The sequence below is a fragment of the Poecilia formosa genome, unplaced genomic scaffold, assembly GCF_000485575.1.
Source record: "Poecilia formosa unplaced genomic scaffold, Poecilia_formosa-5.1.2 Scaffold598, whole genome shotgun sequence".
NCBI lineage: Eukaryota > Metazoa > Chordata > Actinopteri > Cyprinodontiformes > Poeciliidae > Poecilia > Poecilia formosa.
Genome location: NW_006800537.1, coordinates 185,625 through 200,402, shown reverse-complemented (window position 1 = coordinate 200,402; position 14,778 = coordinate 185,625). Strand labels below are relative to the sequence as shown.

Below are 14,778 nucleotides of genomic sequence, written 5' to 3'. Positions count from 1 at the left end.
GAACTGGTTCGTGAACTGGATCAGAGAACTGGATCAGAGAACTGGTTCGTGAACTGGTTCAGAGAACTGGTTCGTGAACTGGATCAGAGAACTGGTTTGTGAACTGGTTCAGAGAACTGGTTCTGGTTCGTGAACTGGTTCAGAGAACTGGTTCGTGAACTGGTTCGTGAACTGGATCAGAGAACTGGTTCGTGAACTGGTTCAGAGAACTGGTTCAGAGAACTGGTTCGGGAACTGGTCCAGTGAATCTGGAGGATCTGATGGTTTCTAGATGCTGAACTTCTTTGTTTTGTTCAGCTCGTTCTCCTGCCTGCGTGTTGCCTTCATGTCCTCAGTCAGTGTGGGATTTCTCATTTGTTCTCCATTTGCTGCTCACAAACTGTTTTGTTCAAACTGCTGGAAGTTTCAGTTCTTTCCATGTCTGCATGATGCTCAGAACTTCCTGCTGGTAATTTTAAGCTTTTCATCAAAAGTCGATTTAAAGAGTTTTTGGTGTAAAGCAGCAACATCTCCGAGTCGGTCTGAACCGTTTGGGTTTGACATCAGGATGGTTCTGAAATGAAGGAAGAATATTTCTAGACATCTGGAGGTTCGTGCGAAACCAAACAGAACGGTGCCGGTTTTGGGTTCTGACCGGTACCAGAATCCACCTGTAGGCCGACGTTCGATTTAAGGAGGAAATCCAGGAGACGGCTGGAGCGATGAGAGAAACGTCTGACTGCAGCAAGAACTTGACTCATGATTCAGAAATCAGCTGGACCAGATGCAGATCACCCACATACTGGACATGATCTGATCTGCTGTCCAGCAGGGGGCAGCAGAGACGGGTCAGAGGCAGTGAGGAGGCCTGGGGGGTCCGTGTGGAACCACCAGGAGGAACGTCGGCGTGACGTTCCGACTGAAATCGATTTGAAAAGTATTGGATCCAGGAACCGGTCCGAACTGCCGGACTCCGCTTTGGAAAGAAAAAAGGTTTCATGCTGTTCAGACGAACCCAATGTTTCCATCTCTGCTCTGCTTATGGACTAGATTATTAATCTGGATTATAGTTTATTCCCTGAACTTCCTGTTTAGTTTATGAGCAGAAAGTTGAAGTTTAAACTTTCATAAAAGCTCTCAGCTGTAATCCTGGACGTCTAGTTGGTTGTTTTCTGAAGCTTCAGAAAGGAAATAAGTTTCCAGTATTTTGATGCCAAACCCAGATGTTTCAGACTGTAATCCTAATCTGCTGCCTGCACTCTGTGATCACATTAACAATCAAACAGCCGATGAATGAAAACGTCGTGAAGCAAAGTGTCAGTTCCTCTGCGTCAGTGGAGCCGCAGCGGGTCCTGCATGTTCCAGTTCTTCCCTGCTGGCAGTAACTTCCTCCTCAGCAGGTCAAAGTTCCTCTAATGAGCCGTCATTGGATCCAGGTGAGGACAGAACTGGACCGCGCAGGACGCCGGGCCTCCAGGACCCACTGTGGCTCCACTGACCTTCGTTTTCTGAACAAACCCGAGTCTTGGGAAGCATTTCCTTCCTTAGCTTTAAACAGTTCTAAGAAGTTCTGCTGGATGGGATAAAAAGATAAAACCAGAAACTCAGTAGTTTACAGATGGTCCCTGAATGCACCATCAACGCCCATCGGAGCTTTAAAAGGTCAAAGGTCGTTGAACCGACCCAAAACAGCACCACTTTAAACGCCTCTAAAAAATAACTTTCCCCAAAAGAAAAACTTTAAAACTTAGTTTACATCCTGGTGCAGTGGATGCAGCGTTCAGCACAGAACACACCCAGAGGCCGCCGCAGGTTCGATTCCCGGCCGGGTGACCTTTGCTTCTCTCAATAGCCACTTTTCTGTCAATTCACTGTCAAATAAAGAGCCAATAAAACCTTTGAAAAACTTTTACATCCTTATGATAACTTCCTCATTACACAAGAAAACAAAATAAAGTTTCATTAGAAGAAAATCAATTTTCTTATTTATAGAAAAATATTGTCTCAACATGAGGAAACAAATCCTGGAAACATTTCTCAATATTTGGGATATTTTCTGGTCATTTTTCAGATAATATTCAGATATTTTATCAGTAAATCAAGAATTGACAAAGAAATGATCCAAGTTGGAGAAAAATGTTTTCTGTAAAAAAAAAAAAAGCATTTTTTTGCATATATTTAAGATATTTATTTGTGAATCTTTTTCTCCCCAACCCAAAATATATCCCCATTTTGGGACAATAAATTATTAAAAAATGAATCAATTATAGATTAAAATATTTTCAGATTCCTCCAAAAACATTCATATTCTGATATTTTCTCTTTCTTATGAGGAAATGAGGACCTGATGTGAAGGAGACATTTCCTGCAGATGATCAAATAATGAAAAACATTTCATTTGTTTTCCTTGGAAAGAAATTATCTCGTTATCTTGAGATAATTAATTAAGGAAACTGAAGAAGCAATTATCTGAAGATGATTTCATATTTGTAACTTTTCTAAGATTTATTGATTTTTCCTGAAATAAATATCTTAAGATGACAAAATACGTCGTCATTATCTTGAGTTTTATTGTGTTAAAATAAAACATCTTGAAATATTTTTATTAATATTTGATGAGAAATAAATAAAAATTTTCTCTATCTGAAGATATGTCATTTTTGTTGAGGTTCTTTCTGCACTAAATTAAACTTGTTTAATGTCAGATTCTCTTGTTTCTTCAGAAAACCTCCTAGACATGATTTAATGGAGGACTTAAAGCTCCGTGTGTTTCTGTAGCTGTGCGTCTCTAATCTTCGTCGTCTTTGCTTCAACCCAACCAGAAAACATCGGAGCAGCTGAAAGAAGAGGAAAGGAGGAAGCTGGCCGAGGTTCAGGCCGAGCTGGACAAGCAGAAGCGGCTGGCTGAAGCTCAGGCTCAGTCGGCAGCCAGGGCGGAGCAGGAGGCGGAGGAGCTGAAGCTGCAGATGCAGCAGGAGGCCAGCAGGAGGCAGGGCGCGGCCGCCGACTCCGAGCAGCAGAAGAAGAACATCCAGCAGGAACTGCAGCAGCTGAGGAGTCTGTCGGAGCAGGAGGCCAGGTCCAAGAGCCAGCAGCTGCAGGAGGCGCTGGACAGCCGCTCCAAGATCGAGGAGGAGATCCGCCTGGTCCGCATCCAGCTGGAGACCACCATGAGGCAGAAGACCTCCGCCGAGTCCGAGCTGCAGAGCCTCCGGGACAGGGCCGCCGAGGCCGACACGCTCCGCAGGGCCGCTCAGGACGAGGCGGAGCGGCTCCGCAGGCAGGTGGCAGAGGAGACCCAGAAGAAGAAAACCGCAGAAGACGAGCTGAAGCGCAAAGCAGAAGCCGAGAGGGAGGCGGCCAAGCAGAAGCAGAAAGCCCTGGAGGAGCTGCAGAGGTTCAAAACGCAGGCGGAGGAGGCGGAGCGGCGCGTGAAGCAAGCTGAGGAGGAGCAGCTGAGGCAGGTCAAGGTGGTGGAGGAGGTGGCACAGCGGAGCGCCGCCACCCAGATGCAGACCAAGGTCTCGCTGTTCACCGAGAAGACCACCCAGCTGGAGGAGTCGCTGAAGAAGGAGCAAGGCGCGGTACTGCAGCTGCAGGAAGAAGCCGAGCGGCTCAGGAAGCTGCAGGATGAAGCCGACAGAGCCAGGCAGCAGGCGGAGCAGGAGCTGGAGACATGGAGGCAAAAAGCCAACGAGGCGCTGCGCCTGCGGCTGCAGGCAGAGGAGGAAGCCCAGAAGAAGAGCCAGGCTCAGCAGGAGGCCGAGCGGCAGAAGGTCGAAGCCGAGCGAGACGCCAAGCGGAGGACCAAGGCGGAGGAGGCGGCGCTGAAACAGAAGGACAGCGCCGAGAAGGAGCTGGAGAAGCAGCGGCAGTTCGCCGAGCAGATTGCTCAGCAGAAACTGTCCGCTGAGCAGGAGTGCATCCGTCTCAAGGCCGACTTCGAGCACGCCGACCAGCAGAGGGCGCTGCTGGACAGTGAGCTGCAGCGGCTGAAGAACGAGGTCAGCGCCGCAGAGAGCCAGAGGAAACAGCTGGAGGACGAGCTGGCCAGGGTCCGCGGAGAGATGGACATCCTGCTGCAGATGAAGGTCAAAGCTGAGCAGGAGACGCTGTCCAAGACGGAGAAGAGCAAGCAGCTGCTGGAGTCAGAGGCTCTGAAGATGAAGCAGCTGGCCGAGGAGGCGGCACGGCTCCGAGGCGTCGCTGAGGAGGCCCAGAGGCAGCGGCAGAGGGCCGAGGAAGAGGCGGCGCAGCAGAGGGCCGAGGCAGAGAAGATCCTCAAGGAGAAGCTGGCCGCCATCGACGAGGCCACGCAGGTGAAGACGCAGGCAGAGATCGCCCTGAAGGCCAAGGAGGCCGAGAACGAGAGGCTGAAGAGGAAGGCTGAGGAAGAGGCGTATCAGAGGAAGCTCCTGGAGGACCAGGCCGCCCAGCACAAGCAGCAGATCGAGGAGAAGATGAGTCAGCTGAAGGGCTCGTCCGAGTCCGAGCTGGAGAGGCAGAAGACGGTGGTGGACGAAACTCTGAGGCAGAAGACGGTGGTGGAGGAGGAGATCCGCATCATCAGGCTCAACTTTGAGAAAGCAGCGAAGGAGAAGTCCAGCCTGGAGCAGGAGCTGAAGAAGCTGAAGGATGCTGCAGAGCAGACGCAGAAGAGCAGGCTGAAGGCCGAAGAAGAGGCGGAGAAACTGAAACAACTGGCAGCAGAGGAGGAGAAGAAGAGGAAGGAAGCTGAGGAGAACGTGAAGAGGATCACTGCTGCAGAAGAAGAGGCGGCTCGCCAATGCAAGGCCGCTCAGCAGGAAGTGGAGCGGCTCAAGAAGAAGGCGGAGGAAGCCAACCAGCAGAGGAGCAACGCCGAGAAAGAGGCGGAGAGGCAGGTGGTCCTGGCAAAGGAAGCGGCGCAGAAATGCAGCGCTGCAGAGCAGAAGGCCCAAAACGTCCTGAGCAAGAACAAAGAGGACGTCCTCGCTCAGGAGAAGCTCAGAGACGAGTTTAACAACGCAAAGAAGCTCGCCGAAGTCGCTGAGAAGGCCAAAGAGGAGGCAGAGAAAGAGGCGGCGTTGCTTCGCCAGAAAGCCGAGGAGGCCGAGAAGCAGAAAAAATCTGCAGAAGAAGAAGCCGCGAAACAGGCCAAGGCTCAACAAGATGCAGAGAGACTGAGGAAAGAGGCGGAGGAGGAGGCATCGCGGCGGGCTGCAGCCGAAGCTGCGGCGCTGCAGCAGAAGCAGCAGGCGGATGCAGACATGGCCAAACATAAGAAGGAGGCGGAGCAGGCGCTGAAGCAGAAGTCTCAGGTAGAGAAGGAGCTGTCAGCCATCAAGCTGCAGCTGGAGGAAACAGACAAGCAGAAGGAGCTTCTGGATGCTGAGCTGCAGAGAGTTAAAGGAGAAGTCAACGACGCCGTCAAACAGAAAGCGCAGGTGGAGCAAGAGCTCTCCAGAGTCAAGAATCAGATGGACGAGCTCCTCAAAGTCAAACTGAAAATCGAGGAGCAAAACCGCCTCCTCCTGCAGAAAGACCAAGACAACACCCAGAAGTTGCTCCAGGAGGAGGCTGAGAAGATGCAGCACCTGGCAGCAGAGGCCGCTCGGCTCGCAGTGCAGGCTGAAGATGCAGCCAGGCAGAGGCAGGCGGCTGAGGCAGACCTTGCTGAGCAGAGAGCGCTCGCTGAGAAGATGCTGAAGGAGAAGATGCAGGCCATCCAGGAGGCCATAAGACTGAAGGCTGAAGCTGAGGAGCTGCAGAAGCTGAAGGACCAGGCCCAGGAGACGGCTAAAAAACTACAGCAGGACAAACAGCAGATCCAGCAGCGCCTCCATAAGGACACTGAAGACTTCCAGAAATCTCTGGAAGTGGAGCGCTCCAGGCAGCTGGAAGCATCTGCTGAGGCAGAGAAGCTGAAGCTCAGAGTCATGGAGCTCAGCGCCGCCCAGACGAAAGCCGAGGGCGAGGCCAAGAAGTTCAGGAAGCAAGCCGATGAAGCTAAAGCTCGTCTGCAGGAGACCGAAAAACAGGCAACGGAAACCGCGGTGCAGAAGCTGGAGACGCAGAGGCTGCAGAGCACCAGAGAGGCTGACGATCTGAAGAGAGCCATCGCTGAGCTGGAGGACGAGAAGAAGAAGCTGAGAAAAGATGCTGAGGAGCTGCAGAAGAAAACCCAGCAGGTGGAGTTACTAAAATACAGAAACTAATGAGATGTTGATGTTAAGTTCATGACTAGAAGTCATGAGTGATTTTCTCTGACCAACTTTATCTTCCTTTCTTCGGACAGATGGCGACCGCCCAGCAGGAGCAGATCGAGCAGCAGAAGGTCATCCTTCAACAGTCGTTCCTCAGTGAGAAGGAGCTGCTGCTGAAGAGAGAGCGAGCCATTGAAGACGAGAAGAAAAAGCTGGAGAAGCAGTATGAGGAGGAGGTGAAGAAGGCCAAGGCGTTCAAAGAAGAACAGGAGCGCCAGCGTGCTCTCATGGAGGAGGAGAGGAAGAAGCTGCAGGCCGTGATGGACGAGGCTGTAAAGAAGCAGAAAGAGGCAGAAGAAGAGATGAAAGCCAAGCAGAGGGAGGTGGAGGAGCTTGAGAAGAAGAGGCTGGAAGAGGAGAAACTCCTGGAGGATGAGAACAAGAAGCTCAGAGAGAAACTCCAGAGCCTGGAAGGAGCTTCTAAAACGGGAACGACCAAAACTAAGGAAACGGAAGTTCAGACGGATGACGTTCCCGAGGAGCAGCTGGTCTCCATGACGATGGTGGGAACAACCAGAAAGGTTCTGAATGGTGCCGTCGAAGTGGACGGGGTGAAGAAAGATGGAGGATCTCCCTACACATTTGATGGAATCAGAGAGAAGGTTCCTGCAGAGAGACTCTTTGACCTCGGTGTCCTGACCAAGAAGGACATGGACAAACTAAGAAAAGGCAAAGTGACCGTGCAGGAGCTGGAGAAGACGGACAAAGTTCGATCATGTCTGAAGGGCCAGAACTGCGTCGGAGGCATCCTGACTCCATCTAAGGAGAAGATGAGCATCTACAACGCCATGACAGAAAACAAGATCACTCCAGACTCTGCCACCATGCTTCTGGAATCTCAAGCAGCTTCAGGCTTCATTGTTGATCCGGTGAAAAATAAACTTCTGTCTGTAGACGAGGCTGTTAAGGAGGAGTTAGTTGGGCCTGAGCTCCACGACCGGATGCTTTCTGCTGAGCGCGCAGCCACTGGCTTTAGAGATCCGTACACTGGAGCCAGAATCTCTCTGTTTGAGGCCATGAAGAAGGGCCTCATTGATAAAGAGCAAGCCACCAAATTCCTGGATGTGCAGCTCGCCACGGGTGGGATAGTGGATCCCATCAACAGTCACAGAGTCCCACTTCAGACAGCTTACAAGCAAGGCCACTTTGATGCAGACATGAACAAGAAACTCAGTGAAGAGCCCAAGTCATTCACTGACCCCAGCACTCAGGAGCCACTCACCTACAAACAGCTGCTGGAGAAATGCACCAAAGACCCAGACACCGGCCTGATGATGTTACCGGTGACGGAAAGAGCCGGTCAGAGAGAGAGAACCTACACGGATATGGAGACTAGAGAGGTGTTCAGCAGATCCAGTGTTGATGTTCCATTCGGAAAGTTCAAAGGAAAGACCGTCACCATCTGGGAGGTGATAAATTCAGAGTATTTCACAGAGGAGCAAAGAAGAGAACTGATCCGTCAGTATAAGACAGGCAAGATCACCGTAGAGAAGGTCATCAAGATCGTCATCACTGTTGTGGAAGACAAGGAGAAGGACAGTGGAAATGTCTTCAATGGTCTGAGGGCTCCAGTGAGCGCTACTGAGCTGCTCGAGTCTAAGATTATAAACAAAGACTTGTTCAACAAGCTGAGCAATGGGAAGATCTCAGTTAAAGAAGTTTCTGAGATGGATGCTGTGAAGAAGGCTCTGCAAGGAACGCCCAGCATCGCAGGTCTCCTGAATGAACCAACCAAAGAGAAAATGCCGTTCTATCAAGCCTTGAAAAAGGAATTACTCTCCCCAGAGACGGCTGTGAATCTCCTCGAAGCTCAAGCAGCAACAGGATTTATGATAGATCCTGTAAAAAATGAGCGTATGCCTGTCGATGAAGCTGTTAAATCAGGTCTTGTTGGTCCAGAGCTGCACGAACGCCTCCTGTCAGCAGAGCGAGCCGTCAGCGGCTACAGAGATCCCTACACAGGGAAAAAGGTGTCTGTTTTTGAAGCCATGAGCAAAGGCCTGGTAAAGAAAGACCAAGGCATCCGTCTGCTGGAAGCTCAGCTCTCAACAGGAGGAGTTATTGATCCCATTAAAAGCTGTCGCATCCCTAATGAGGTCGCCTGCAAGCGAGGATACTTTGATGAAGAAATCGACAAGACTCTGAATCAAAACACAGACGAGACAAAAGTTTTTTATGATCCCAACTCACAGCAAGATGCCACCTACGCACAACTCATGTATAAATGTGTCACAGACAAAGAAACTGGATTGCCATTACTTCCTCTGTCAAAGAAGGCTCCAAAGCCGAAGGAGGACAAACGCATAACAGAGGCCAAAACGAAAGAGGCCCTAAGCCAGAAGACAATGGAGCTGGAATATGGACCCTTCAAAGGAAGAAAAGTCACAATCTGGGAAATCATAAACTCTAAGTACATCACTGAGGAACAGAGACTGGAGCTGATCCGTCAGTACAGGATGGGACTGGTAACAATCGAGAAGCTCATAAAGATTGTGATAACAACCATTGATGAAAAAGAGGACAAAACCAAGGAAGAAGCTTGTTTTGAAGGCCTGAGAGAACCAGTCACCGCCAGCTCTCTGTTTGATTCCAACATCATTGACAAGGCCACATTTGACCAACTCCAGCAGGGTAAGAAGGCTCCCAAAGAGGTTGGTCAGACTGACAGAGTCAGAAAGTACCTGCATGGCACTGACCGCATCGATGGCGTCACCATGGAAGGCTCAGATGAGAAGTTAAGCATTTATGAAGCTATGAAACGGCGTGTTTTACAGCATAGTACTGGACTGGCTCTTCTTGAAGCCCAAGCTGGTACCGGATTTATAACCGAACCAGTAAAAAACCAGAAATATTTTGTGGATGATGCTGTGAAGGCTGGAGTTGTTGGTCCTGAGCTTCATGAGAAACTTCTTTCAGCTGAAAAAGCAGTCACAGGATACAAAGACCCATATACGGGCAACAAGATCTCCCTGTTCCAGGCCATGAAGAAGGAACTGGTGTTAAGGGAGCATGCTATTCCTATTCTAGAAGCTCAGATCACAACTGGTGGAATAATCGATCCAGTTAGCAGCCATCGTGTTCCCAATGATGCAGCCATCCAGCGGGGCTTCTTCAGTAAAGAAATGTTGAAATCATTCAGCGAAGAGACAGGCGACATCAAAGGCTTCACCAACCCCAACACCAACGAACGGGTAACTTACAGACAGCTGCTGGAGAAATGCAGAAGAGACCCCAACACTGGTCTGTGCTACCTGCCTCTGTCAAAAGTTGAAGCTCCTGCTGTGACTGAGAAATCCTATGAGTACACAGAGGAGCAAGCTCAACAAGACCTAGCCAACACTCAGATTGAGATCCCTCATCAGAGCTTTGCAGGAAAGAGCTTGACCATCTGGGAGGTGATGAACTCAAACTTGCTTCCTGAAGAGGAGAGGCGGCGGCTCCTGGAGCAGTACCGCTTGGGCCAGATCACAAAGGAAAGGATGCTCATCATCATCATCGAAATCATTGAGCAAAGAGAAACTCTGAAGCTGGAGCAGACCATGTCATGTGACGTGATCAGGAGAAGGGTTACTATCGAGGAGCTGTACAGCGCTCGGATTATTGACCTGCAGACGTACAACCTCCTGAAACAGGAGAAGATGAGCGTCCAGGAGGTGATGGAGATGCCGTCAGTGAAGCAGTACCTCTTTGGAACAGGTTGCATTGCGGGAATCATGTCAGACAGTCCTCCTAAAATCAGCATTTACCACGCTATGAAGAACGGCCAGATTAAGCCTGAAGTCGCTGTGAAACTTCTCGAAGCGCAGGCAGCAACAGGATTCATGATCGACCCTGTGAAAGACGAGCTCCTAACCGTTGATGAAGCTGTACGTAAGGGCCTTGTTGGGCCTGAGATCCATGACAAACTGCTCTCAGCTGAGCGTGCAGTAACAGGATACAAGGATCCGTACAGCGGAAAAGTCATTTCTCTCTTCCAGGCCATGAAGAAAGACCTGGTTTCCGAAGAATATGCCTTGAGGCTTTTGGAAGCCCAGAATGCCACTGGAGGACTGATGGATCCGGAGTACTACTTCCACCTTCCGCTAGATGTGGCCATGCAGCGTGGCTACATTAACAAAGAAACCCTTGATAGGATAACTGAACCTACGGCGGACATCCGAGGTTACATTGACCCAACAACAGATGAGAAACAGACTTACGCTCAGCTGCTGAAGAGATGCAGAGTTGATAAAGAAAGTGGACTCCGGCTGCTTTCCCTGGCAGACAGACGACTTCTCTTCAAGGGTCTTAGAAAAACCATCCCTGCAGATGAGCTCCTCCGTTCACAGATTATTGACCAGAAGACCTACAGCGAACTCATTGAAGGCATCATCACGGTGGAGGAGGTCAGCAGAGACCTGAAGAAGTACCTCGAGGGCACCAGCTGCATAGCAGGCGTTTATGTCGAATCTTCCAAAGACCGTCTTTCTATTTACCAAGCAATGAAGAAGAACATGATCAGGCCGGGAACCGCCTTTGAGCTGCTTGAAGCTCAAGCTGCTACAGGATATGTGATTGACCCCATCAAGAACCTGAAACTGAATGTCACAGAGGCTGTTAAAATGGCCGTTGTTGGCCCAGAGTTTAAAGACAAACTCCTCTCAGCTGAACGAGCCGTCACAGGCTACAGAGACCCTTACTCTGGCCAGGTAGTCTCTCTGTTCCAGGCTATGAAAAAGAATCTGATTCTGAAAGACCATGGCATTCGGCTACTGGAGGCCCAGATCGCTACTGGGGGGATCATCGATCCCCAGGAGAGCCACCGTTTGCCCATTGAAACAGCATATGAACGTGGCCTCTTTGATGAGGAAATGAACACGATTCTCACTGATCCCTCTGATGACACAAAGGGCTTCTTTGACCCAAACACAGAGGAAAACCTCACCTACCTGCAGCTGATGGAGAGATGCATGACGGACCCAGAGACCGGCCTTCGTCTCCTGCTGCTGAAAGAGAAGAAACGCGAGAGGAAGACGTCGTCCAAGTCTTCGGTTCGTAAGCGAAGGGTTGTCATCGTCGATCCAGAATCGGGCAAAGAGATGTCCGTTTATGAAGCGTACCAAAAAGGTCTGATTGATCACCAGACCTATATAGAGCTTTCAGAGCAGGAGTGTGAGTGGGAGGAGATAACGATAACCTCCTCGGATGGAGTCGTAAAGTCCATGATCATCGACAGAAGGTCTGGACGGCAATATGACATTGACGATGCCATCACAAGAGGCCTGATAGATAAGTCTGCTCTGGATCAGTACCGAGCTGGAACCCTGTCCATAACAGAGTTCGCAGACATGCTGTCCGGAAACATGAGCGGCAGTAGATCACGCTCATCCTCCTTTGGCTCCTCTTCCTCCTACACCGCCAGCCCGGTGCCTTCCATAAAAACACCCGCAACCACGTGGAATGACCCAACTGAGGAGACCGGGCCTGTGGCCGGGATACTGGACACAGACACACTGGAGAAGGTTTCCATCACAGAGGCCATTCACCGAAATCTTGTGGACAACATAACAGGTCAAAGGCTCCTGGAAGCTCAGGCCTGCACTGGAGGGATCATTGACCCGAACACAGGAGAGAAGTTCTCTGTGGCTGATGCAATGAATAAAGGGCTGGTGGATAAGATCATGGTGGACCGCATCAGTTTAGCCCAGAAGGCGCACAATGGGTTTGAAGATCCCCGAACTAAGAGCAAAATGTCTGCTGCTCAAGCTCTGAAGAAAGGATGGCTTTACTACGAAGCCGGACAGCGGTTCCTTGAGGTCCAGTATCTCACTGGTGGGCTGATTGAACCAGATGCTTCTGGTAGAGTCTCCATTGATGAGGCTGTGAAGAAGGGCACCTTAGACGCCCGCACCGCCCAGAAGTTACGAGATGTCAGCGCGTATTCCAAGTACCTCACCTGCCCCAAAACCAAGCTCAAGATCTCCTACAAGGACGCCATGGAGAGAAGCATGATTGAGGAGGGAACCGGTCTCCGGCTGCTCGAAGCTTCGTCTCAGTCCACCAAAGGCCTTTACAGTCCGTATAGCATCAGCGGCTCTGGCTCTGCGACCGGATCCCGCTCTGGTTCCAGAACCGGCTCCAGGTCCGGCTCCAGGAGAGGAAGCTTTGATGCCACAGGGTCGAGTTTCACAACAACCTTCTCGTCGTCATCCTACGGTTCGCCGAGCTACAGCCGGCGGTACTGAGCAGGAGGCGGAGCAACGCTCACCAGATGCCTGCATCCCTGTGGAATAAAGACCTCCTTTATTCTGCTCTGCATGGGGGTGTTACAAAACTTTCCTTTTTCCACCAATATATTCATTCGCTTTATTGTATATCTTACACTGTATGGCACCTCATCAGATCCATAGTCATGAACTGTAAGCATTACAGCCGACCACCTACAGCCTACCTGACTAACAGTTTTAAAATAAACGTCTAGTCTTCCGGAAACACTCATTTATTTCCTAGAAAAATTGTTATCAGAACCAGACCGGATGTACAAACTAGGGTTTCTGAACATGTGTATATTTCTGAAAGGACAAAAAGCTTCTCTGCAGAGCAGAATATGGAGTCTATCGATAGTGTGCCTCAAGAACGCCAAGCTTCAAGATCTTCTCTCTCCTGAGCCACACTGCCATATTTACACTATAAACCCAACTTCATAACCATAAACCCTGCAGTCGGAGCAACATGTGCACACTGTGAGATGGACACATAGCAAGAGAGACCTGGGGACACTTTGACCAACACCAATAAATCCCTGCTGTTCTGGACGGCAGAAAGGTAAATCTAGAGAGAAGCATTTCTGATCTGATGCCAGATTGTGGGAATCTGATGTTTTGTCCTGTTCCAGGAAGTGCCTTCAGCCTTCAGCTGGTCTCTCTGCTCAGACGTCAGCACTGGACTCCAGTGGACGCTGCTCCTCGGGATTGAAACTCCCTGCTCTGCTGCTCAGTCTGCTTGCTTAGCAAATGCTCCTCGTCTTTCACTGGGAGAAGCTGCAGACCTCAAACTGGTGCCTGACTGAAAGGTGAGCAGGTTTCCAGTCCGGCTGCAGAAGAAACACCTAAACTTATTAGCCAAGATTAAGATCATAGCATTGACTTTGTTTTCCAGGCGATGTATGGCGACGGTAGCGATGATTAGTAAAAAAGTTTCTTTGAGAAAGATCTTCAAGCTTCGCAGCTCAGCCAGTTTTTATATTTGACTCTACACAGCTTCGTTTTGATGGTAGATTTTCTTTGTAAAGCAGCACATTTGATCTATAGCTCCTTTTATTTTCATACTCTATATTTCTGCTTTGCATGATTTACTAACATATAAAAGACATAACAGCTATATCCTTTAAAAGCTTATTTTTTTGCTGTGTTTGAGGTTTGAAGGATGTTTGAGAGGAGTCATCCAGCCTTGTTTGGTGTGTCTATAAGTAAATGGGACAAGAACATTTATTGTTACACCTTAAGCCTGTAAATAAACACAAAAATGAAAAGAACTAAATATGTTTCTTTAATTTTGTTTTGTTTGCTGTATGAATAAAGACTGAAAAATCACTTCTAAAATAAACATACAAGGTTTAGTTTTTCTAATAAATGTAGGTAAAATGAAACTATCCAACTTAAAAAGATCAAGCAAGACGTCCACGTCTCACAAACGGCTGTTGAAATAATATATTTTTATGTTTTTCACTTTAAATATCAATCAGCCTACAATATTAAAATCAATATTTTGAGGGATTTAACCCTTAAAGGCTGTTATTAAGAATAGTTAAATTTCTACAAAGTAGTCAGTGATTATTATTATTATTATATTTGTATTGTCAAAAATGTAGGAGTCTACTTCCTAGATTCAGCACTAAGAATATTATAAATTGCCACATTTTGCAATTTAAACAGATAATCATTATAACAATGTTATTTATTTTCTAAATCATACAGATTAAAGGCAAACTTTAGATTATTTGGACAAACCAATAGTCTGTTTCCGAGATGTAAAAATATTAAATATTTATACTTTTGCATTTTTTTTCTTTTAACCTAAAATATTATCAAATAATATTGTTCATATTTTGGAGATTTTAATTATTTAAAGTCTCATATGATTAAAGATTTTTGCTGTTTTATAGAAGTTATAAAAACGAAAAATAAACAATAAAAAAAGATTGTTATATAAAAATATTCTGCAAGTTTTTCATAAGATTTGTTAATGTGCGGTTGTCTTTGTTCTTTATGTCTGAGTTTATTGAAAATGAAGCTATTTACAGGTGCTGGTCATAAAATTAGAATATTGTGATGAAGTTCATTATTTTCCATAATGTCATGATAAAAATTAAATTGTCATATATTTTAGATTCATTGCACACCAACTGAAATATTTCAGGTCTTTTATTGTTTTAATTTTGATGATTTTGGCAAACAGCTCATGAAAACCCAAATTACCTGTCTCAACAAATTAGAATATTATGAAAAGGTTCTCTGAACGAGTAATAAAAATAATCATCTGAATCAACAAAGTCAACCTTCAAATAATTATGTTC

General features: G+C 47.9%; 1 protein-coding gene across 2 annotated transcripts in view; it reads left to right on the top strand.

Annotated features, from left to right (window-relative positions):
• Positions 1 to 13,737, top strand: part of LOC103130012 (plectin-like) — a 45,248-nt gene extending 31,511 nt beyond the window's left edge. For both annotated transcript variants that reach the window (XM_016665596.1, XM_016665595.1), the window contains 3 exons: positions 2,802 to 6,149; positions 6,257 to 13,028; positions 13,099 to 13,737. In XM_016665596.1, the coding sequence (XP_016521082.1) occupies positions 2,802 to 6,149; positions 6,257 to 12,448 (9,540 nt within the window). In that variant the 3' untranslated portion in view covers positions 12,449 to 13,028; positions 13,099 to 13,737. The remainder of the gene's footprint in view (positions 1 to 2,801; positions 6,150 to 6,256; positions 13,029 to 13,098) is intronic.
• The last annotated feature ends 1,041 nt before the right edge of the window (positions 13,738 to 14,778 follow it).